General features: G+C 39.7%; 1 protein-coding gene across 1 annotated transcript in view; it reads left to right on the forward strand.

The window, feature by feature from the left end:
• The window catches only part of LOC126187955 (clavesin-1-like), a 63,031-nt gene that overhangs the window by 35,414 nt on the left and 1,081 nt on the right, over nucleotides 1–26,536 (forward strand). The window contains exons 4-6 of the mRNA XM_049929334.1: nucleotides 6,107–6,356; nucleotides 18,541–18,651; nucleotides 25,853–25,958. Of these exons, the coding sequence (XP_049785291.1) occupies nucleotides 6,107–6,356; nucleotides 18,541–18,651; nucleotides 25,853–25,958 (467 nt within the window). The remainder of the gene's footprint in view (nucleotides 1–6,106; nucleotides 6,357–18,540; nucleotides 18,652–25,852; nucleotides 25,959–26,536) is intronic.

Genomic DNA, 26,536 nt, shown 5'->3' on the forward strand with positions numbered 1-26,536 from the left:
TGGATGTACAGCTCTACAGAACAAGTGTACCAATAATTGGAGTCTGACCGAGTGCAGAGGTATGTTGTCTCGTCAGTTATTCGTGAAATGATGTTATTACATATTTCGGGAAAACATTGGAGTCTTTTGTGCTACTGAAACAGTATTTAAGCATTTTCATTTACAATCAAATGAAAAATTATTTTTTAATTCTGTGGGATGCTGTGTCTTTCAGGGACATGACATGTAACCGTCTGGGCTGCTTTGAGTATTACTTTTTATTTGAACTGTAGGCCTATTTCAGTAATAATGCCATCATCAGTTTAATTGCAATTGGAAAGTTTATAAATTTTGGTACATTTCGTGTATTTCATGTGAATTATGAAAAATATGATTTCACATACGTTTTCAAGCCTGACTTCCATGTAGTATCGTCGTTTCTGTTGCTTTCTATTTGTTACTGACTATATTTTATGTTAATTTAACAACAATAATTAGTTTTGTAGTGCTTCCTGACTATTCGTTCAGTAGTGGTCAGTAAGAAATTCCACTCTGTAGTTGAAATATGTCACAAATGCTGTCACTAAATGTCACCTACAGACTGAGATTTATTTCTGACCACTAATAAGTGAAAAATCAGAGCAAACCACAAAAATTATTGTTACTGTTACACTAACTTAAAATATAACCAGAACAAACAGACAGCAACAGAAACAACGGTGTTGCACGTAATTCAGGACTTGAAAACGTATGTAAAATAGTATTATTCGTAACTCACATTTTATATAAAAAATTTACTATTACTTGTAAAATGTTGTGTTTCAGATAACATGACGATGGCTGTATAGTTGAAATAAGTAGTTAAAGTAAAAAATAATAGTCATAGCAGCGTAATTGGTTATGTAAATTTATTACGACTTTGAAAAATCTGTTGTCAGTTTTATCAGTCGTTTTGCCATATAATTCGACTGTTCCTTTAATGAGTGTTTCAATCTCACAGCGTTAGATAGTTTTGTTAGGCTGCTCGAAATGGTATGCCCCTTTAAAAACTCGTTGAGTGAAACGAGCCTTTATTATTGTGCAGTCGTATCATAATTTCACGTCAGAATACTTCATTCCTCTTATCTACGTTTTAAACAGTTTTGCTGCCACTAAATATCTTAATTTTCCCTTCTATAAACCTCGCAATTTATAGCAATGTGTTACGCTAAACTAATGTCTTTCTGTAGAACTATTTTCGTATTATAATTGTGTTCAGATAAGAAGTTTTGATTTTAAATTTTTGGTACATCAAATGTCCGTTATGTTTCACCAGTCGTAAATTTTTCAACGCCGAGTACTTTCGTATATGATCCTCGGCGTTACCCTCAAATCGTTATCGTTGCCTATATCACTAAAGAAATCCTTTCACATTAGGCCAGTATCAGGAACATGCCGAACTGCGAACTCCAAGCTATGTGTAATGAGATGCTAACGGCGGAATATGGAGACTGCAGTCTCCAAATACATGTTTTTTCACTGTGATCGTACTCGCACACGAAAAGATAATATAGTGTTTGGAGAGAAAGCGATACCCCTGTTTTCTTCCTACGAGAAAAAGAGTACAGACCAAACACTTCAGCAGATGACAAAACTTTCACTCTTGTTAACGTCATTGTGGCTTCAAGCTACGTTCCTGTAAGAGCACAATATGATGTGTCTTTGACAATTTCCAGTTTGGCTTCTATATGTCATTTACTCACCTATGATTCAAAAAATCGCATCTAACGTGCCATGAAAATTACTTTCTAATCGAGTCACACGAAAACGTAGCTGTAGATCTACTCCAATGCATTCTACTTCAGATTCTTGGAACTCTAAAATCAAGATTCGAAGTGATGCAGGACGCGGTTCTCAAGGGTTTTATCGAATAACTCAAAAATGTCCCCTAAAAAACAAACTCGTGGTAATACTGCTATAGTTGACATGAGCATCCTCATATTTTTCAACGTGTAACAGACAGGGAATTCAAGGATATCTTACCTCATCAGCTTCTTCACATCTTTGATGTTGAATTTTAACTTACTTGAAACGCTGCAGTAATACATGTTACCCTCTATATGGTCAAAGTTAAGCCTTGTATGATGTTGAATGAAAATAAGGCTAAAAGGTATTTCAAACAATGTAATATGTCCAAAATTTACCACTGGTTTGTGGCGTCTCACCACTAATTTCTCTCCTTTGCCAAATTTATCACCTCAGAGTAGCACTTGCAACCTATATACTCAATTATTTGCTGGATGAATCGGAATTTCTATATTCCTCCTCAGTTTTTACGCTCTACAGCTCCCTCCAGTACAATGGAAGTTATTTACTGATGTTTTAAAGTAACTAATTTTGCAGACAATCTCTTGATTCGTTATTTTATCAGTCAAATTAATTTTCATTATTCTTCTTTGGCACCACGCCTCAAATGCTTCGATTCCCTGCTGTTCCAGTTTTCCCACAGTCCATGTTTCCACAATTTGGGTCACATGTTCGATAATAGGATTTTCTTTGCCAAGAATGCCTGTTTTTAGGTCCTTAATGCTCCGTTCGTCATGGATTATGTTGCTGCTTACGTAGATGAATTCTTTAACTTCTTCTACTTCTAGATCACCAACTCTGATATTAAGTTTCTCGCTTTTCTTGTCCGCAGCTCGTGGTCTAGTGGCTAGCGTTGCGTCAGGGCTGGGAATTTCTCTACCTGTGGACTGGGTGTTTGTGCTATTCTCATCATTTCATGTTCATGATCATCATTCGTGACAGTGGCTAGATTGGACTGTGTAAAAATCGGACTGTGTACAAGTTGGGACTTTGTACAGGCGCTGATGAGCACCCCAGAAACCTAGCATCATCGCTGTTCTCAGTCCTGCTACTTCTCATTACTTTCGTCTTTCTTGAATTTACTCTATTCTATACCCATTAGACTGTTAATTCCATTTAACAGATCCTACGGTTCTTCTCTTTTACTGCGAATGGCAATGTCAACAGCGAATCTTATGATTTATATCCTTTCTACCTGAATACTGATCTCACTCTTGAACCTCCTATTTTTTCATTGATTATTTTATGTATAGATAGAACAGTAGGGGCGAAAGACTACGTCCCTGTCCTACACCATTTTCTATCCAGGAACATTGTCCTTGGTCTTAGTGGCTCATTGTTTCCGCTTGCATCCATTATCAACCGCTACGTCAGAACTCTCTCTCTCTCTGTCTTTATGTTTCCCAAAGCCAAACCGGTCGTCTTCTAACACATCCTCAATCATCTTTTCCATTTTTATGTACATTACTGTTGTCAGCAGCTTGGATGTGTGGGCCTTTAAGATGACTGTGCGATAATTCTGACATTTGTCAACTCTTTCAATCTTAGAAATTAGGTGGGTGATGGTTTTGCGAAAGACGGGGGATATATTATCAGTTGCGAAAGACGGGGGATACATCATCAGACTCACACATAATGCACCCCATCGTGAATAGTTATTTTGTTGCCACTCCACCCCAATTATTTCAGAAATTCTGATTGGATGTTATCTATCCCTTCTGCCTTATTTGATCTTAAGCTTTCCAAAGCAATTCTAAATTCTGATTCTAGTAGTGGATCCTCTGTCTCTTAATTGTTGACTTCTGGTTCTTCTTTTATCACTTCATCAGACAAGTCTTCCTCCTCATGAAAGCCTTCAGTGTATTCTTTCCACCTATCCCCTCTCTCCTCTGCATTTAGCAGTGGAAATGCCTTTGCAATCTTAATGTTACCACCCGTGCCTTTAATTTCACAGTGCTTTGTTTTCACTTTGCCGTATACTGAAGCCGTTCTTCCGACAGTTATTTCTGTTTCGATTTCTTCGCTTCTTTCACACAGCCGTTTTGCTTTAGCCTCCATGCAATTCGTACTGATTTCTTGCCTGTGTGATTTGTTTTTCTGTATTCCTGAATGTCCTCTTTTCGTCGATCATTTGAAGTGTTTCACCTATCATCCATTGTTTGTTCGCAGTTTCCCTCCTTGTTCGTATGGCTTTCTTTCCAACTTCCGTGAATACATGTTTGCCCTCAATAGCAGGACTGTGTAATGAGCTATTTATTATCGTAGTATCTCTAGCATCAGAGTACTTAAAGTTTCTCTCTTCATTCCTCAGTATTTCCGTGTCCCATTACTTACACATTGATTCTACCTGAGTAGTCTCTTCAAACTTAAGCCTACTCCTCACCACTATTAAATTGTGATCTGATTGTGTGTCTGCTACTGGGTACTCCTTACATTCCAGTATCTGATTTTGGGATCTCTGCCTGACCATGATGTAATCTAACGGAAACATCCATATGACATGTAATGCTTCTGATTTTCATGTCATGTCACTTCGAGAGGTGTTTTTGGGAGGAAGTGATTTGTTACTCGACTCCTGGTGGAATGTACATTCTGACAGTATCAATTTTACGTACAGCGCTTCCTTCGCAGCATCTGCCAATGGAGTTTGATTGTTCAAATGGCTCTGAGCACTATGGGACTTTAACACCTGAAGTCATCAGTCCCCTAGAACTTGGAACTACTTAAACCTAACTAACCTAAGGACATCACACAACCATGCCCGAGGCAGGATTCAAACCTACGGCCGTGGCGGTCACGTGGTTCCAGACTGAGGTGCCTAGAACCACTCGGCCTCAACGGTTGGCAATGGGGTTCTGTCGCTTTCTAATCGAAACCGTGAGAACATGTGTCGCTGTGTATTTAGCCTTTCCTGTCTCTTCTGTTGTTTCGAACTGATAGTCCCAAATTGACGAATAATGGTCAGGAATTGGTCGGAGTTGTAACTGTGAAGCTTCCTTAGTGGAGGATTTACAGAAGCTTAAGGTTCTTCCAATTAGTTCTGGTTTGTTCTCCCTATTCCAGTAGAATTTCATTTTTCGTTTTCCACTTTACATTGCTACAGATGCATGGGGTAAAGTGCTGTACCTGGAGGATAGTGTATGTAGGAACACATGATGTTTCCTGGTCAGTACTTAATTTTCGTGACCGATTTTGGAACCACATGAACAACCGCACACAAGAGATCGCCATAAGGAGTTTCTGTCATTTTCTACTGTTCTTATTGTTGTGAGACCTTAGGTTGTGCTTTGCCCACTATTTGTAAATATTAAATGTTCTATATATTTAAGTATTATATAATATATGAAAGCTATTTCGAAGGTAGTGTAAATTCCTCAGTTAATGAGTCTTAGGAGGAGTAAAATACTTTATATTTTTTTAAAACAGTTCGTCAGTCGTGCGCCATTTTGCACGTTGGGACTAAAGGTCATTTTACAGTGAAATAAGTGATATTTGCTAATTAACTGAGTTTCTGTAATATTTCAAGAAAAATCTGTCTCGAAAATGGAAATTTGTATTACTTGCCAACAGCGTGTATTTGAAAAATTTTTCAACCTGTAACTGGTATTTGGTAACAGTCCTTCTTAGTTGGATTTAACTTATTGATTATGGTCGTATAGTAGAATAATACTGTAGCGCATAGACTGTTAAATACAGTACTGACAAGATTATCTCGAATCCGAACGTTTTGTAATTAAAGTAAAATGTTAGTTCCAGGTAACCGTTTTTCACATTTGGAATGAACCATACTTTTGCGGAGTTGATTTTGCAATTTTAAAAAACCACTGTAGTCCACATAAAGTATATGCCATCATTTCAAAATGGAATTAGAATATTTATTAATTCTCTATTACAGGGCTGATTAAACACAGACCTCTACATGCAGGTATTTTACGGTTACTGGTCCACAGTAATTCTCCTCCATACCTTGTGGATCTGCTACTCCAGAAGTAATTCCCAGACTCCCATACTTAAGTTTTGAGAGTGGGTCTTGATTCGAATCTAGATACAGTAGCAGAACTCCATCAGCAAAGATCCGAGTTTGTATACCAATCAGAGTCACGGTTTTAACATACCAGCATATTTCCAAGAGTGCACAGTCCGTAATAATTTGAAGGTTTCATTCTGGACGCATACTTTATTGTTTGTTCCCGTATTTCGTAAATTGTAACTTTATGTTGACCACATATATCATCCTCTTTCTCATATGCATGTATTAACAGGAGTATAATGTCTCCTGCAGGAAATTGATGATGCTGCCACGCCTCACAAAGGACGCATATCGCGTGCACGTCCTCACGGGAGTGGACGAAGACCCGACCAATATAATTTGGCCCCCATATGGTAAGATAGTGTCCATCGGAATGGAAGTTATGTTGGTCGAAGACTACTCTCTTGGAGATGTTGTCATCATCGACTTGGCCAATGTGAACGCCGGACACATCGTGCGTGCAGATATCAACCTCATCCGAAACCTTGAAGTCTGCTACAAGGTAATTTTGAAAACCTATTCCATTCTGGTCTAACCGATTAAAAGTATAACATATATGGAATTTTACAGCACTAAAACTATTTACATCACTGGGAATCGAACATGAGTATAAAATTCTCTAATGTGCTCTCCATATGAGTTTGCCACCCAACATGAAAGTGGCAGGAAACGAACTCCCTACCACAGTAAAAGTTGCTGCACTAAGGTAGCGTGCTTTCAGCCTGTAACTGTCTGATCACAAGGCAATATATTACTAAAATAAAAAGAATGTGGGCACCATGATGAATAACAAACAAGCATCATTAACAAAATTACGAAAAGTTAGTTGCTACTCAAAAAAAAGCAGAGATATTGAGTCACAGATAGGCACAACAGAAACAATGGCAGAAATTGAGATTTCGGCCAACAAATGCAACTCACACACACATGATCACGGTCTCTGTCAGCTGAAGCCCGACTGTGAGTAGCAGTGGGTGACAAGACACACAGCTGGGTGATAGGGGTAAGGAGGAGGTTAGGGCAGAGGAGAGCGAGGCATATCACGGTACAGTGTTGCTTGCACGAGGAGGACAGAGGGTAGGGCAGCTAAGTACCTTTGGGGGATTATTAGGAGATTTGAGGGAGGCAAATAGCAGAAAAGAAGTAAAAAGACTGGGGGTGTATTGCTTGAATAAAGCGATGTGCAGTGCAGGAATGGAAACAAGGAAGGGGCTAGATGGATAATGACAATGACTAACGAAGGTTTAGGCATAGTAGCATATACCGCAGGGTGAGTTCCCATGTGCAATTAAAAAAAGCCCGTGTTGATGGGAAGCATGCAGATGGCACCGGCTGTGAAGCAGTCACTGAAATGAAGAACGTCATGTTGCGCAGCGTTCTCAGCAACAGGGTGGTCCAGCTGCTTCTTGGCCAAAATTTATCAGTGGCCATTCATGAGGATAGACAGATTGTTGGTTGCCATGCCCACATAGAATGCAGTGTAGTAACTGCAGTTTAGGTTGTAGATCACATGTCAGGTACCCTGGCCTTTGATGGGATTACGCTCGTTACCATACTGGTGAAGGTAGTGGTGGGAGGATGTATGGGACAGCTCCTGTGTCTAGGTCTATTACAGAGACATGATCCAAGACGCACACTGTTGTGTGCAAGAGCTATGTAGGAATGGATGATTTTGTGTAGGTTACGTGGGCGGCGAATTACCACCCGGAAAGGCATTTATTAAAATAATATGTACATAAATAAGTATCTAGCTTCAGTTTCAAGAAAGAGCGTGGAAGCGACTTAAAACTTTTGAACTCTAGTCTTCATCTAACTCAGTAAACTATGGCTGGGTAATGTAATTGTGGTTGAGTCTCGACTACTGTTGGCAGCACACCTAGTAACTGGATAAATTTTGCTACGCTCGGCGATGGTTATGGCAACTGTTGGTGGTTTGCTGGGAAATGGAATTGGATCAGCTGGTTACCGAAACCATAACTGGTCGAATGAAGCCATTCCCGATTTGGTTGCATCGTAGCACATTAACTACCGAACGGAAAATGTTAGTTCCAAATTGATGCATTAGTTTCCTAGGTTCAGTTTCACAAAAAATAAAAAAAAATGTTTCAAAAGTTTTCGAGATTGCCACATGCTGTGGATCTACTAATGGAAACTAATTTCATTGGTAGATAACAAATGTTGCTCTATTCACAACCTTTTCAAAGAGTCCCAAAAATGATTAGGTAAAGATTGTGCAGGTGATAGTGGTAATGATTCCTGAACTGAGTAGTTGAGATAAGGAACTACTAAATATTTGTACCTTACAGCAACAGTTTAAGCTCATAGAAACTGTTCAGTGTGACGTCCGTTCTCCACAACCCGTATTTTACAGAAAGATTCCCGCACTTAGTCGGATGTCGTTTTTAGGCTGTAGTAGAGAGTGGACAAAATGGTACTGTTCGCAGTGTGAAAATTGGGAGGAAAGTTTATTTTTTTCTTTAATTTTCGTTTAGAAATCAATTCCTTAACACAGTAAATGTAGTGTACAGTGTACACCATATTCCTGAAGCAGTAGGTACAACAATGGCTCTATGAATCAAGCAAGGATTCCTTTTTGAAATTTCTAAAGAACACTTCCAAGCAACATATTACACAGCATGATATCTCGATCATCTTGTCGCCGACAATCTAGACGAAAAAGTTTAGTTTCTCATAACAATTTAGGTTAAATGTATGTACGTCCATGCTTTCGTCACATATCGTACTTTACACATGGTTGAAAATTTCTCAGTCATTCTCTATTCTTGGTTTAAAATTCTTCAGATTGCCTTCCATGCATGTCTTCCCAGAATGCGTCCTAATTATAACAATGTACTCTTACAGACTGTAGTATGAAGATACGCTGATGAAGGTGGAACTAACGTACCATTACTCCTGTACAAACCCTTTAATTTACTTAGTTACCTAATGAATTTACACAATGCACAATAATAACCGTCAGGACGTCTTAGTGCAAATAAATAAAGTATTAAACGATTTATATGTATATTAAGGTAATACCGTATATGTGCTGGACCACTTGTTGTTCCATGCCATGAGTAGTCATCAAGGCTTTAGTTTCCCTTGCAGTCGTTCATGTTTACAAATTTAAACTAGCGTCGTGGGGTCCATCTTCTCTACAGGATCCTTCATCTTTCTTTCTCTTGTCTTCATCCAATTATTTATATCTCGTATTTCACTCTCACCCCTTATCGATACATTCATTCTCAAGCTCCACATGTTTAATTCTTTGACCTGTCTTAGTACCTTCATTTCTATTGCTGTTAACTTGTCATTTGTCTGTTTCGTTTCCGGTCTAGTTTATGCTGAATATTTAATAACAAGACAAACCATTGCATTAACCATTTCTATTCTCCCCTCTGGTGTCTTAAATTTGTTAGTCCACAGAGTCTTTTTTAAACAATCTGTTTAGGCTTACTGCTTCTGTCACTTGGCTTTCCACTTCCAGGTTTGTCTTTATGGCTGGTGATGACAGTCCCTGGCTAATTAAAGCTCATCACTTTTTCAGGTGATTCACCACATACATCTACTTTACTGTGCTTCAGAAGTGTTCTTGAAGTTAGCATGTTGTTGTTGTTGTTGTGGTCTTCAGTTCTGAGACTGGTTTGATGCAGCTCTCCATGCTACTCTGTCCTGTGCAACCTTCTTCATCTCCCAGTATCTACTGCAGCCTACATCCTTCTGAATCTGCTTGGTGTATTCATCTCTTGGTCTCCCTCTATGATTTTTACCCTCCACGCTGCCCTCCAATACTAAATTGGTGATCCCTCGATGTCTCAGAATATGTCCGACCAACCGATCCCTTCAAGTCAAGTTGTGCCACAAGCACCTCTTCTCCCCAATTCTATTCAATACCTCCACATTAGTTATGTGATCTACCCATCTAATCTTCAGCATGCTTCTGTAGCGCCACATTTCGAAAGCTTCTATTCTCTTCTTGTCTAAATTATTTATCGGCCACGTTTCACTTCGGTACATGGCTACACTCCATACAAATACTTTCAGAATCGACTTCCTGACATTTAAATCAATACTCGATGTTAACAAATTTTTATTCTTCACAAACGCTTCCCTTGCCATTGACATTCTACATTTTATATCCTCTATACTTCGACCATCAGTTATTTCACTTCCCAAATAGCAAAACTCTTTTACTACTTTAAATGTCTCATTTCCTAATCTAATTCCCTCAGCATTACCCGACTTAATTCGACAACATCCCATTATCCTCGTTTTGCTTTTGTTGATGTTTATCTTATCAAGGCACTTCCATTCCGTTCAGCTGCTCTTCCAAGTCCTTTGCTGTCTCTGACAGAATTACAATGTCATCGGCGAACCTCAATGTTTTTATTTCTTCTCCATGGATTTTAATACCTACTCCGAACTTTTATTTTGTTTCCTTTATTGCTTGCTCAATATACAGATTGAATAACATCGTGGAGAGGCTACAACGCTGTCTCACTCCCTTCCCAAATACTGCTTCCCTTTCATACCCCTCGACTCTTATAACTGCCATCTGGTTTCTGTACAAATTGTAAATAGCCTTTCGCTCCCTGTATTTTACCCCTGCCACCTTCAGAATCTGAAAGAGAGTATTCCAGCCAATATTGTAAAAAGCTTTCTCTAAATCTACAAATGCTAGAATCGTAGGTTTCTCATTTCCTTATCTTTCTTCTAAGATATGTCGTATGGTTAGTATTGCCTCTACGTAATCCAAACTGATCTTCCCCGAGGTCGGCCTCTATCAGTTTTTCCATTCGTCTGTAAAGAATTTGCGTTAGTATTTTGCCGCTGTGACTTATTAAACTGATAGTTCGGTAATTTTCACATCTGTCAACACCTGCTTTCTTTGGGATTGGAATTATTATATTCTTCTTGAAGTCTGAGTTTATTTCTCCTGTCTCATACATCTTGCTCGCCAGATGGTAGAGTTTTGTAAGGACTGGCTTTCCTCCGGAGGCCTTGTTTCGACTCAGGTCTTTCAGTGCTCTGTCAAACTCTTCACGCAGTATCATATCTCCCATTTCATCTTCATCTACATCCGCTTCCATTTTCATAATATTGTCCTCAAGTACACCGCCCTTATATAGACCCTCTATATACTTCTTCCACCTTTCTGCTTTCCCTTCTTTGATTAGAACTGGGTTTCCATCAAAGCTCTTGATATTCATACAAGTGGTTCTCCTTTCTCCAAAGGTCTCTTTAATTTTCCTGTGGGCAGTATCTATCTTACCCTTAGTGAGATAAGCCTCTACATCCTTACATTTGTCCTCTAGCCATCCCTGCTTAGTCATTTTGCACTTCCTGTCGATATCATTTTTTAATGTTGTATCCCTTTTTGCCTGCTTCATTTACTGTACTTTTATATTTTCTCCTTTCATCAATTGAATTCAATATTTTTCTGTCCATCCCTCAAAGCTTCCCATTCTTCTTCTACTGTATTTCTTTCCCCCATTCCTGTCAATTGTTCCCTTATGCTCTCCCTGAAACTTTGTACAACCTCTGCTGCTTTCAGTTTATCCAGATACCATCTCCTTAAAGTCCCACCTTTTTGTAGTTTCTTCAGTTTTAATCTACAGTTCATAAACAACAGATTGTGTTCAGAGTCCACATCTGCCCCTGGAAATGTCTTACAATTTAAAACCAGGTTCCTAAATCTCTGTCCTACCATTATATAATTTGTCAGATACCTTTTAGTATCTCCAGGGTTCTTCCATGTATACAACCTTCTTTCATGATTCTTGAACCAAGTGTTAGCCATGATTAAGTTATGCTTTGCGTAAAATTCTACCAGGCGGCTTCCTCTTTCATTTCTTAGCCCCAATCCATATTCACCTACTATGTTTCCTTTTGTCCCTTTTCCTACTCTGGAATTCCAGTCACCCATGATTATTAAATGTTCGTCTCCCTTCACTACCTGAATAATTTCTTTTATCTCCTCATACATTTCATCAATTTCTTCGCCATCTGCAGAGCTAGTTTGCATATAAACTTGTACTACTGTAGTAGGTGTCGGCTTTGTATCTATCTTGGCCACAATAATACGTTCACTATGCTGTTGCAGTAGCTTACCCATACTCCTATTTTTATTCATTATTAAACTTACTCCTGCATTACCCCTATTTGATTTTTTATTTATAACCTTGTATTCACCTGAACAAAAGTCTGGTTCCTCCTGCCACCAAACTTCACTAATTCCCACTATATCTAACTTTAACCTATCCATTTCCCTTATTAAATTTTCTAATCTACCTGGCCGATTAAGGGATCTGACATTCCACGCTCCGATCCGTAGAACGCCAGTATTCTTTCTCCTGATAACGACGTCCTCTTGAGTAGTCCCCGCCCGGAGATCCGAATGGGTGACTATTTTACCTCCAGAATACTTTACCCAAGAGGACGCCATCATCATTTAATCATACAATAAAGCTGCATGCCCTTGGGAAAAATTACGGCTGTAGTTTCCCCTTGCTTTCAGCCGTTCGCAATACCAGAACAGCAAGGCCGTTTTGGTTATTGTTACAAGGCCAGATCAGTCAATCATCCAGCTGTTTTATTGGAATGGTGAACTAACTTTTCTAAATTATTCTCATTATTTGCTTTTAGTAAAGCACCGTTAGCTTCACCGATATGTACCATTTTGCTTCCTGTTCTATATCCTGTTTGATTTCCTCTAGCATCTGTAACGTTCCATTAATAAGTTGATCAGGATTAGGATTAATAAGTGTGCTTGTCTAATTCCTTTATCTACTATAATTTCATCCATGTCCTTCGCGTGTTTTAATTATAATCTTTTACTATTATTTGTGTAATTACATAATTATATCAATATAATTGTATATAATGTAATTATAATATAATTAATTACTAATTTTGTAATTTTCACTTCCTTATAAATAAAGTTAGGCTTATATCCTTATTTCTAATCCTACGAAATGCTTTTGGCAAGGCAACAAAGCATACATAGGCTAGGTTATTTGACTATGTATTCCTCCACAGCCTGTCTGAGCGAAATTAGCTTCCACTGTGCTAATTTTTTTCCTGAATTCTTGTTAGTCTCCTGCTTTTTCTACCATATATCATTCTGTATTCTGTCTTTAATTACTGAAGTTAACAGTTTTAAGGTGATATCAAACAGGGTAATTCCCAGTAATTCTTTAATACATTTTACCTCCTATTTATAAACATAGAGTTTGTAATACTTCCTCTCCATCCTCTTGGTATCGCACCATCATCCATAATACTGTTAAATAAAGCATTAAGCTGTTGATATAATACTTTCCCTTCCCCCCCACCCCAATATTGTTATGCCATCTGTCCATGGAGATTTTCACTTTTAATGCCTTGTTATGGAAGAGCATGTTTTGTCCATTAAGCAGTCACTTTGGTTGTCGCTTTTTATGTGTTTCTGTATTCTTTGAAGTTTCATTTTCGTTACGTCCTTATATTACTGTTTAAAATAGTATTCCCACACACTTTTGCTAACATACTGTACCCAAATGCATTCATTAATATCCTTCTTTCTCTTTAGGTGCAGCTACCATATTTTCTTCTGTATTGCTTAAAAGTTGTGAAACTTCATTGTACCTGACCATCGACTGTTTTTTTTATGCTCAGTGCTACCGGCTTCAATCAGTGGACGCTTATCAAGCCGAATCGAAGCATAACTTGCTTGTCAGTACAAATCTGAGGCAATCAACTTCAATGTAGGTAGAAAAATATAGCTTCTGTTGCAATAAGTAATGCCCAAAAGACACAGATATGAAGGAGAAGCACACAAGACAATCATCAATTTCAAACTGAAGAAAAATGTGATGTTATCATTCCTTATCATTTGTGTATCACTCCTACTAACCGTCTTTCATTTTTCAAATACCTGATTTCGCAATATTGTGAATGGTCATACACTTTGTGTAATCGTATCAACTTGGACTAATTTTATGAGTGCTTCTGAATAGATGATTCCTTAACACCTCTGCTAAACCAAGGTGCTCTGTATGTAGTAATGCCTCCTGTATCGTTTATTCTTTTCGTACCTAAAGCAAGCATTGTGCCCCTTATTTATTTAATCTAAGGCTATTCAATCAAGCATCCTGTTCGTCTGGACAGGTCATTCTCTTTGCCTTTTGTAAATATACACCAGTATCTCTGTTGTGTACGAAGTCATATACAACAGTTTTTATGGTAAATCGTTAGATCTCTCTAAATTGTGTATGTTTATCCGCAACAGGACCTACTTCTCCTACTCTCGTCAGTAAATATTTGGCCTTTTGTTGGGTAAGAAAGGGGGTAATGTACATAATTCTTCATTTGCCGAACATTTACTTACTTCAGACCATTCGCCAAGAGAATTAGAAAAACAGTAGATTTACGTAAAGAAATAAAAAGCTGGAAACTGAATTTTTTTAGAACGTGAAATTTACAAACATCTGGTTAAGAGAGCTGGTAACACTTTGAACGATCAGTTCCAACTCACGATAAGCCCTTCCTGATGGATTTAAACAACTGCTCAAGCGTCACATAATCCGTTTTTACCGATCTCCGCTAACACCACTGAATGTACAGTTTTCCTCAAAATATTTCTGTTTCACTGTTGAGCGACTGACATTTCATGTTGCTGGGTTTCATTCTTCGAGGTCTTTTCTACTTATGTCCGTACAGTTGGTATTCCAAAAATGGTATTGGTACACTTAAGCAGAATGTTCCCATTTTTTTATGTTGTGATGTAACTGTATCCATTTTATATTTTCCTCCACCCTTCTGTAATAGAAGGAATTTGTTGTAATAGATTTGTTAAATTGTATACACTAAATCAACTTGCATTATCACTCTACTACATAAATGATTTACACACAGTTTTATATTTAACGTATACCTCTAAAAATATTGCATGTATTATTAGTCTTCTGTAAGAGATTGTCATACTGCTTTAATGTAAGAGTAAAATTATGTTACCTATCACCAGCAAGACGCAGTGCTTACGCGCATGTATATAGAGCCCACTGCTTTTCTATTATCCTTAGCGGAAATTTTTTAGTGCCTTTGTTTTCCCGTATTTGCACTTCTTTCCCCGTACATTTTTAACAGTGGTCTCTTGAAAATAGAACTCTAGATTCTGTGCACTGAATTTATGTACAGTATTACTCTGTCAGTAAATGTATTACAAATTTTATACGCAATGAATACCAGTAAATTTATTGCATTTTTAGTAGCGTTGTATAGGAAATTTCATTCTTTCCTCAACGTAAAATGCTGTTATTTAACACAAGAAAGGCACAGTTCTTATACGCTCGGATTTAGCATCCTCTGCAGATCAGTTTTTCCTGGTCGCTTGAGCATGTATATTTGAACAGTTCGCCTTTGTCTCTGGTACGGTGTATGCTTGAACTATACAAATATTGTATCCTTTGGCTCCCGTTATAATTTTACGTTGACAAGAGCCTTTACCAGTGGGCAAATACATTTGTACATTTCTTCTGACGTTCTCTGAATGTGATCTGTCTTCAGCCTTGGCATGTGATGTTTCTGGTTTTTATATCAATTTTGTATTATACGAGAGCCGCTCGGCCTCAGCTAATTTAATTTACCTCCATATGACGTAACAACTGAGTATATTTTTCTGTTATCAATATTCTGTTATGTATGTAAAAACAATTTTTGTAACCGATTATATACATATTTAGTGCAGAATCCTTCTGAAGAAAATACTTTTTCAAATATTGAATCTTAGATCAAGGGCGAATAAACCTTTTGCATTGCAACTAGGTGGCTGATTTTTTTCAGCCTTTCGGCTGTTTTGTGTTGACATATTCCTCGTCTGTCCTCAACCTTCCTTGATTTCCCAGTAGCTAATCCCGACTGTTATAAAAGCCAGCATTTCTTTTCCATGTTACGATCTTTGCGCACCAAGGATGACAGGTAAATTTGGAGCAGATATAAAATTTCATTTCGACTGCAGAGTTGACACAGGATCTGCAAGCATCATTTTACAAGGCGATTAACATTGTTTGTAAAATAATAGCAGGATGACAGAACAGTCCAGAATATAGTGACAGCAATGCTTGGATCCATGGAGTGGCTAAAATCAAGACGATCTAGCGACCAGGGCAGACAGAGCAACTGCATCGCCGCAATCACAGACACCGGCGCTAGGGTCCCGCGGCGCCAACACGAGTCCTCGTGCGCGGACCACGGAGGGAACGGTTTGCTGTGGGAGGCGATGTAAGCCAGCTGCGAGTCCTCAGGGCCTCAGTTATCAGAGCACCTGACGAAAGCAACATGTCTGATTGCCGAAATATTGTGCCCTTTGGACACTATGGATTGGCTGTATAGTCGTAGACTATTCGATCAACACATACGTCGTGAGAAACTAAAGAATGACACAATAATAAGATTTTCCAAGTACCTTTTATACGTTTTTTTTTATGCAACTTGGCTCGCAGAATATGATTGAGTATATGATACGTAAAATTTCTCATTTCTCTTCGTATATAATCAGTTATGGTAATTGAGACTGCTCTTCAAAATAAATTGTTACAATAGTTTCTTCCGTTCATTTGCGTCTTCTTTTGCTAATGGCGCATCATTAATTTCTGTACACACTCGATTATTGTTAAACAAGAGAGAAATCTCAGGACACATCGGTCATATCAGTCACAATTTTTCGCTTACTCATCAGAAAGGAGAACGTAAGAAGGTAGGCAACCACGTGCATACTATCGTCTCTCTGGCTAACATTTTCTCAATCCGTGATCATTCATCGAATTATTATTTGACATTATATTAAAAACTTGACGAATGTAATTCCTACCCGCAGTAAAAAGTGAAAAAACATTTAGAGGTCAGGATGGCATCGTTGCAACGAGAGCTGTGTAAGATTCCAACACCGCCGCAACACTTACAGTCCACATTAGACCACTTTACGCTTCTAAAATGGTCGCTTATGACGCTGGAACATGTGTGCCCGTAGATAAAGTGGAGTACGTATGAGGACTAATCATAAAGTTTTAATTATAATATCGCAAAACTAAAGTTACGTAATTAATTTCGTGTCTGTTTATAGTTACATGTCTACAGTTCGAATATACAGTGCAATTCCCTCCTCATAGTAACGCAGCACTCTGCTAGAGGCGACAAAGAGAATGGCCGAAACTGGCTACTCCAGGTGTGTGCTGCGGAAGTGTGCTGTTGAGTTTCACTGTGTACCACGACATGTGCACGCAATAAGAAAAAAATTAGTTAGACAACTTTATTTTTTCTAGGTGAAAATCAAAACAGCGTGGCTAACGCTCGTCCGTCAAGAAAAAACTTTAGCGTAAATGGTTGTTTTGCCTTTCTTTTCTTGCGAGTTTGTGTTCCGTATCACGGCACAGAAGTTACTGTCATATTAAGTTCAAATTAATTAGCTGTACTGTGTTTTTTTTTTTACTGTTTCCGAATTTATGTCTCATAAAAACAGTCGTTTTAAGTATACTCCCTCCTCTGCGTTCTTTCTTTTACCAATATTTATTATATACACACCTAGTGCAGATGACACTTGATGTTCTGCGGACTACTAATTCGCTATAGCTACTCAATTCATTGCTTCAGCTATACTTTGTCTTGTACTGCTCCTAATCATGTTGATTTATCTTTTCCCATTTCTCTCCAGTCTTTCATTATTTCATCAATTGTTTTGTTTTGGGCAATACCGTAATTTTCAGCCTCTCAATTGGTTCCCACTAGTGCTCCTGTCCTCTCCTCTCTCTCATTCTTGCTGTATGCCACTAGCCATCTCACCTATCTTAATATTCTCAATTGTCCACCATTCTCGTAGTTGTGCTCTAAGTTACTGATGTATGAATCGTTCTAAGCTCGTTAACTTTATCTCAGCAGAGCTGTTTCCTGACGTAAATATACCTTGAAACTGTTGCAGCATCTTGAGCCATCCTCGATCCACCCCTTTATGTAACACATCTCTTTTTTCCTTATCAAACAATCCTCTTAAGTAAATGAGTTTGTAGGTGCTGTGGAGTTTCACTAACACAGTTTCAGTTCTTCCAGTATTACCTGTCTTTCTTAACTATTTAACATTACTATTTAAAACTAACATTGAGACCAGTCAATATTACACTCCGCTCAACTCCATTACTACTTCTTCTACATCCACTTTGTATTCAGCTGTTAATATTATATTATTTGTGTAAACCATTCATTGTTTTCGTTTAGTAGCAACCCCCGAAATTATTTTTGCTTCAACATTTGTAATAATATTCCTCAAAAGTACATTACAATTTCTGTGTGTATACCTATATAGCCTGGCTCTCGTATTATCTTAAATTCGACTGATACCACTTCTCTTCGTGCATATTTGCTCCTCGAATTGGTGCTACCTTCGTTTCTTGCAATACAGTGTTTACAGTTTCTCTTCTAATACTGTCCTGGGATCTGAAGACGTTTCCATCATGGTATTCGAATTTTCATAGTAGTTTTATTTTGAAAAACATTAAATGCATGAGAAATTTAAAATTTTGTTCCACTTATGTTAACATTTAAATCCAGTTCAGTTATATGAAACTGAAGAATTTTCTTTCACATCATTTTGTACAGAAGTGTTCTCCTTCAAAAGATCATATCGCTCATCTAATTAATAAATTTGATATGTACAGACTGCTTACTGCCGGAGGTTGAAAGGAATTCACTTGGTGAATGCATCGAAGATCATACATTCCGTCACGAAAATAGTGAAGATGGCGCTGTCTGAAAAGTTGCAAAAGAGGGTAAGTCATGCATATCTCTCATTGATTTTTCCCCTTCTCTGCAACATGGAATTTACTTGTATATAAATCAATACGCAATGGTGCGCTTGACATATCACTAAGGTTAGCATCGTGATTTGTGTGCTGCACTGCACGGTACAAACTACAAGCAAACAGCACATATAACTAAGCAATACGACTGCGTAAAGGCTGCTTCGTATTATCGCTTGTCACGATTTACTTGTGTGTACGTATACTTTCCAAATAGTGTTAGATAAGAGTACCACTCTGGCACACGGTTTGGGACTCTAAAAGGTCTTTCTTTTCCAGCAACATTACTGACATTAACGTAGCCATGAAACAACTTTGACATCATGTAACAGACGTTCGGTTCTCTCGACCAGCCAGGACTCTGTCTTATATGTATGTGATGTGATTGTAACAGACGTCCTTTCCGCGTGTACAAGGGAACTGTTTCACACATCACTGTGGTGTGAGGTAGACTCCTGGCAGCATCTGCCTTCACTATGATGCTGCTACCCGTTGTGTCTTCCCAATCAATCACCACTCTCAGCCGTGATGTCCACGTTGTGTCACTGAGTGCAGAGACCATAAATTTTCACATTGTACTGGACGGTAGTGTCCAAAAGTGTCCAAAACCCCCGACAAAGCCTGTCGTGTGATCACTGTCAGATAATTCCTGCTCTATAAAAGACAAAGAAGGCTTTTCCACTCACATTCCATTGAATGAACTACATATTTAACAGCGCCACATTTCAGTGGCTGTCCGAAATATGACCGTAGTAGCCTACCTAGTTATTAGTTCAAAGTAAGCCATTTCTCTGGGTGTTCGTGTAATACTCTAATGTTAATTTAGGGGCCTCTATATCTACGAGTACATCAATATTCTGCTAGCCAACGGGTGGTGTGTGGCGTAGAGTATTTCTGATACCACTGTCTGTTCCCACCTTCCCTTCTCCATTCGTGAATGGCGAATAGGAAGAATGACAGTCGGTAAGAGAAAGTTTATCCAAAATATTACTGGCTACAGAGGTCTCTGCAGGGACGTTGTTTGCGTTGCTTGCACACCGCGGCCGCGTGTTCAATTCCGTGATGGTGGGGAGCCACGATGTCGAAAGCCTGTAGCCGCTCTCTCTACTGAAGTTACATATGTTGTTAGAAATTTGAATACCCTCTTGGACCTTTCTCCTGCAAAGTTTATTTCCTTAGCCAGCACAATTACGTTATTGAAATAAATGTCAAGCCCACACTTTTCCGCAGCGACACGTCGTCTTGGAAGTGACAACTGGAGAAATTCGACAATTATCTCACTTCCATTATTACAATCATAATTATTTGAATGTAATAATGCAATTTTCTCGTAGGACCATTTCACGGGTGTACCGTGAATAGCAGAAATCCGGTAAAACATCAAATTTCCGACACTGCTGCGGCCGGAAAGAGATCCTGCAAGATCGAGAACACCGACGTCTGAAGAGAATCGTTCAACCTGACAGAAGTGCAACCCTTCCGCAAATTGCTGCTAATTTCAGTGCTGGACCATCAACAAGTGTCAGCGTGTGAACCATTCATCGAAAGATCATCGATATGGGCTTTCGGAGCCAAAGGCCCACTCGTCTAACCTTGATGAGTGCATGACACAAAACCTTACGCCGCGCCTGGGTCCGTCCACTCCGACATGGACTGTTGATGACTGGAAACATGTTGCCTGATCAGACGAGTCTCGTTTCACATAAAATTGTATCGAGAGAATGGACGTGTTCGGGTATGGAGACAACCTCATGAATCCATGGACCCTGCATGTCAGCAAGGAACTGTTCAAGCTGGTGGAGGCTCTGTAATGGTGTGGGTCTTGTGCAGTTGGAGAGATATGACGCATGATACGTCTAGATAAGACTCTATGAGGTGACACGTACGTAAGCATTCTGTCTGATCACCTGCATTCATTCATGTCTGTTGTCCCTTCTGACAGACGTGGACAATTTCAGCTGGACAATGCGACACCCCACACGTCCAGAATCGCTACAGAGTGGCTCCAGGAACACTCTTCTGGGTTTGAACGCTTGCGCTGCCCACGAAACTCCCCAGGAATGAACATCATTGTCCATACCTGGGATGCCTTATAACGCCCTCTGTTCACAAGAGATCTCCACTCCCTCGTACTGTTACGGATTTATGGCGAGCCCTGTAGGATTCATGGTGTCAGTTCCCTCCAGAAATGCTGGAGACATTAGTCGATTCCATGCCACGTCGTGTTGCGGCACTTCTGCGTGATCCCGGGGGCCGCACACGATATTAGGTAGTTGTACCAGTTTATTTGGCTCTTCACTGTAGATGCAGCTAGGAATGAAGTAGAGTCGTGCACTTGAGTCAAAGCTAATTGGTGACATGGGGGTGTATGAGGCTGCCAGGAGATGATGCTCCAAGGGCTACGTTGCAGTGGAGGAGGAAAAAATAACGTACAGCACGGGTGACCTGCCCAGGATGTGAAACAAGAGCCTGTCACATGTCGTTAAACTAGAGAAATATCTGTTTCGGATAACACCTTGGGAGCTGCGCATCCTAGCTTTCGAGACCGATTGAGTTAAGAGAAAAAAATTGCTGATAAGAAGTGGTGTTATTAGTTTATGAGACATCCCGAGATCAGCTCGCGTCAGCTGCAACCGTCATCTTCCGCTCTGGCCAAAGGATTAAAAAACGAGAACGTTAACCTTTCCTTTGACGTATTGGAGTGAGATGGTGACGACAATAATTTCGATGCTACTCTTGTTTCCATGGTGGACGAGACAGGCTTGTCAACAGAGCAAAAGAAACCTCGAAAATTTCTTGCTTTGAGAGGTAAAGAGGGTGTAAGATCCATTGCCAGTAAAGAAAGAGGCTCTACTAGAACAGGAGAAAGCTGTGCATCATGCACTGAACAGTATGTCCCATCACTTCTAAATTACAAAAGCAAGCGTTTTACAGACCGATTACGAGACGGCGCTCCACCTCGAACAATTTTTGCGCACAGTCCCGAGAATGGATTCACAAATGAAGACGTATTTGTGCGGTGGCAAAATATTTAATGCAGGTAGTCCAGGCTCAGAAGGAAAAATAAGTTTCACTCCTTCTAGACGAACATTGTACACACACCATAAATCTTGAAACAGTAAAGCTTTCTCGAGAAAATGGTGTAATTATGCTCTCAATATCGGGTCACACAACACGTAAATTACAGCTCCTTGACGTTCCGTTCTTCAAGCCACTGAATAGTCATTACACCAATGAGAAGGAGAAGTTAGTACAACAAAGGCGGAGCGAAGAGGGACTAGAGGTTGTCACCCATTTCCATATAGCAACAATGTTTAGGGAAGCATAGGGACACGCAGCAATAGTAGGTACGGCAACGAATCGTTTTCCTAAAACAGGAGTTCAGCCAGTCAACAGAGATGAGTTTCAAGACTGTCATTTTGTAGCAGCAGTTCAGTTTGCAAGGGATGGTGTTCTGTTTTAGAGGTGCGAGTAACAAGCCTAACTGCTTCTACTAGTGAACTGTCACATGACACGCAGGTTTCAGGGAGGATATTTGTTATAACCACCAATAGAACAAAATCAGAAGCGCAGCAGGCTGATGCCTCAACATTAAAGTAAAAAATTCAGATTTCCTCGGGTGAAATCTCTCCAACACCACCTGAAATTTCAGTTGGGAAAGGCGAAAGCAAAGTAGAAAAAACAATTCTAATAACACAAGCTGCGACATGGTCACGAATAAGTCACACGAATAGAGAACAAGTTTCCCTTACGTCTTGTCTGTGGCCACAATTTTTTTTTTTTTTCGTCATACAACCAGTTTCGGTATGTAATAACCATCTTCGGGTCTGTTTCATAAAAATATGATATAGGGAGCTACAGAATGCCGCAGAGTAACAGTTGACGTGGTTAAGCGAAGTTCATAGCCCTCATCAATTGATAAGAACCATCATCAATGATGAATGTCCAGTCTGTGTTAAAATCACGAACTTTACTCACTTCACCGATTACCATACGTTCATGTCGAACTATTTCCAGCAATTGGTGCTTGACGTAGGACGACGGAAACGTATCATAATTGGTAAAGTGAAGACAGTTCGTGATTTTAACAAAGCCTGGACATTCATCATTGAAGACGGTTTCTGTAAATTGACGAGAGCTATGAACTTCCCCTAGCCACGCCGTTACTCTACGGCATTCTGTAACAAGTCCGTATAACATATGACATAGCATTTACACAGAGCAGAAGACGCAAATTGGAAGTAGAGAACCAGTTATGTGTGTCCTAATCGACTTAAAAAAATGCAGCTACAGGACTTATCGTACAGTTTCATATTTTAAAAGTTTTAACAACTACATTTAAGCAAATGTTGTACTATGTGAATAGTCTATCAATTATGTATAAATTACGACGTTATTTCGTAGATACTCGCATTATTTTATGGTCGCAAAAGGGTAAAAAAAAACCTACTCCTGATTTTCAAGTATCATTTAACGATTCCTTATGAATAACGTGACGCCAATATGAATATATGGCTCAATGTAATTACTGTGGTTTGTACTGGTTTCGATTTAGCATATTACATACCCGAATCATGCTGAAAATATTTTAAACAGTTTGCGGACTAGGGTTAATGAGCAGGAGAATGATATTAATGCTTGAAGTCCCGTCGACAACGAGGTCGTTAGAGAACGGAACACAATATCAGGTTCTGTCAAGAATTTGGAAGGAAATCTGCCGTGACCCTTCAAAGGAACCATTCCGTCGTTTGCCTGGAGAAATTCAGGGAAATCATGGACTACGCAAATTTGGATGGCCGGACGCGGGTTTGAACCGTCTTCTTCCCGACCGCTGGGCCACTTCACTCGGGTTGTTGTAAGGTGTTACTGTACTACCCAATATAATAGCTACCTGCACATACGTAGAAACTCCTCGTCCAGTGAAGGCGATCCGTTTCCTTTAGTGTGCCAATGAGTTTTTTTTTTCTTTGCGGATATTTACTTAAAGTATTTATTACTGTAACATCTATTTTTAGGTATGTGTATTAGGAAACACAGTCGTTCCCGTAAGACGTACAGCTTTGTAAGGCTGTAAAATTTAACTACTTCACGGAGCATTTAAGTGGTCCCACGGTAATAATCTCACCCTACTATGGACGCTGAAAGCAATAGTGGGGCTTTGTGAACGCGGTGCCGAGAGAAGGAACTGTGAACCATGAAATACGTTATCCGGAAAAAGGCGTATCGTAAAAGTAATGACATATGATGGAGAACTGTCCTGTAAAACCGTAGATCACCATGTAGAGGTGAAGAGTCACTATCACAAGCTATCTTGGTGACAGACCGTCATCTAAAAAAATTTGACCGCCGGACTGTCACCTAGATACCTTGTAATGGTGACCGTTCACTTCTACATGGTGGCATTCGGTTTTAGGGGACTGTTGTCCGTTATATCTTATTACTTTTAGGACATACGCCTTTTTCTTGTGGATAATCAATTACAAGGTAGTTTCCTCCAACGTTGGTTCTTCCCGTAATATGTATATCATGACAAGACACCAATTTGCATCTGAAGATGCAGCCGTAAATGCCGTGGAAGTGGTAGTGCCTAAGAATAAAAGGATTTTACAGTTGAAGCGGTTTTGTTTCTTAATGTGATTTGTTGTGGCTATGACTGCCCGAACAAATTTTTTTTTTCGTATGTAGATGTTATGTAGAGGTTTGCCTGTTCTCAAATGAGGCAGTGAGTCGAGCGCACTTACGGACCAGTGTGTGTGGGAGATATATTTCACTGTGGATGGTGTTTTTGTGATGGTTTCAGGATGTTGTTAATGCTATGACGTGGGCCCATTCATTCAGTTTATCGTGAGTATGTAGCAGGATGTTCACTTCAGCATTCTCCTTAACCCAGTCTTGCCCCTTTTTCTGTATCATCGCAACTATTGCTAAGGACATCTCAATCATCCGCGTTCACTGAAGCACCGTATCGCACACCGACCTCAGTCCCATACAAAGTCAGGATTATTCGGAACAGCACACGAAACGTAGCAAACATCATCCCCACAATTTGGTAGCTCAGCGGACGTGATCATGAATGAGTTCTGTTCCTCATTGAACTGCATCCATGACAGAGACCATAGGCTGTGGTAGACTGTATTGTTTCCTGGGATTGTATTGTTTTGTATTGTATGTTAACCGGGGACCGAGAAACGACGGAGGGGCTCCGTCCCCGCCGCAGCCGCAGTGGTCCACAACCCCAGAACGACTACCGCAGTCCACTTCACCCCTCTGCCGCCCCACACCGAACCCAGGGTTATTGTGCGGTTCGGTCCCCGGCGGACCACCCAAGGAACGTCTCACATCAGACGAGTGTAACCCCTATGTTTGCGTGGTAGAATAATGATGGTGTACGCGTACAACTTGTTTGCGCAGCAATCGCCGACATAGTGTAACAGACGGAATAAGGGGAACCAGCCCGCATTCGCCGAGGCAGATGGAAAACCGCCTAAAAACCATCCACAGGTTGGCCGGTTCACCGGACCTCGACACAAATCCACCGGGTGGATTCGTGCCGGGGACCAGGCGCTCCTTCCCACCCGGAAAGCCGTGCGTTAGACCTCACGGCCAACCGGGCGGGCTTCCTGGGATTACTAATTCTCTGTACGGAGACTTAACTTACTGCGTTTTCGATAACTCATCCACTTGAATAAATTTGCGCATTAATGGCTGCTAATGAAATTCTGTCACGTGGCAGGGTACTTTCAGGTAGTATTCTTTGTGCATATTACGATTGTAGCGAAGAGGAAAATATTGTTTTTGTATCGAAAAATGCACTTATTAACTGATCTCCGGATGTTTCGAGGTTCATATCAGCCTTTTTTCTGCTGATATGACACAGGCAGCAACATCTGCTTCCCCCACGCATTAGTAAGCTTAGTTCCGCAGTACTATTTTCAAGTGAAACTAAATGAAGTTTTACGTAGATGAGTTTATACTGATACAAATGTGGCTATTAAGGACATCATCATTATTTTTATTTGTTTCTCAATTTCATACTGTAGTTTTCATTGATTTCAACTTAACAGAAAGTTTGTTTATTGAAATGACAGTGTGGCAATGACTCAATAGCACATTATAAAAAAAACATACAGGTGTTCGGACTGTTTCGTGTCATACCGCCCGTCTGTTGCAGGTGTTCGCGCACCTTCCAGGATCGACGACTCTGTTCGACTACGTGGAGCGTGACTGCGTGCCAGACGAGCTGGGAGGCACTGCTGGACCTGTTGACAACTTAGCCTGTAAGCAACTCCTCTAAAAGTTCTCCGAACAAATTCATCAGCGACTGCCGGGCACCTATATTTAAAGATCATCCCGTTGCTTACCCGAATTATTTCAGTTGGCCTGAAATCGTAGGAGTGAATTTTAAAAAATAACTTGCCACTACGGTCATCTTTCATAAAACAACTGAGCACGAAATTCAAATAGTAAAAGTCTGACTCAGCTTCTCACAATATACCTGGAATTAAATACTCACACTGTCACAGGATTTGACTCTGTGAATGAAACCATTCATCATTGAATTAGAAGCCAAATATATCTTTCAAATAATATTACAGGCACTGCATCTTTTAGAAACAGTTGTCTAACTGTCTTTAATAAGTATTAAGGGCAACTGCAACCGCCCTGACACAATTTGGAGTAAGTGTCCATTTTTCCCTTCGTTCTCTTTCACAACGGCAGGCATGCATGAAGTGCTTCTCCACAACCGTAATAACTCTGGCGGTTCAGACACAACACAATTTTTTTCAAAATTATTAAGAAAACCAATATTTCCCACTTGTATCCAAAATACCATCACTCACAACACTTTGATATT

Source organism: Schistocerca cancellata, chromosome 5, assembly GCF_023864275.1.
Source record: "Schistocerca cancellata isolate TAMUIC-IGC-003103 chromosome 5, iqSchCanc2.1, whole genome shotgun sequence".
Lineage (NCBI taxonomy): Eukaryota > Metazoa > Arthropoda > Insecta > Orthoptera > Acrididae > Schistocerca > Schistocerca cancellata.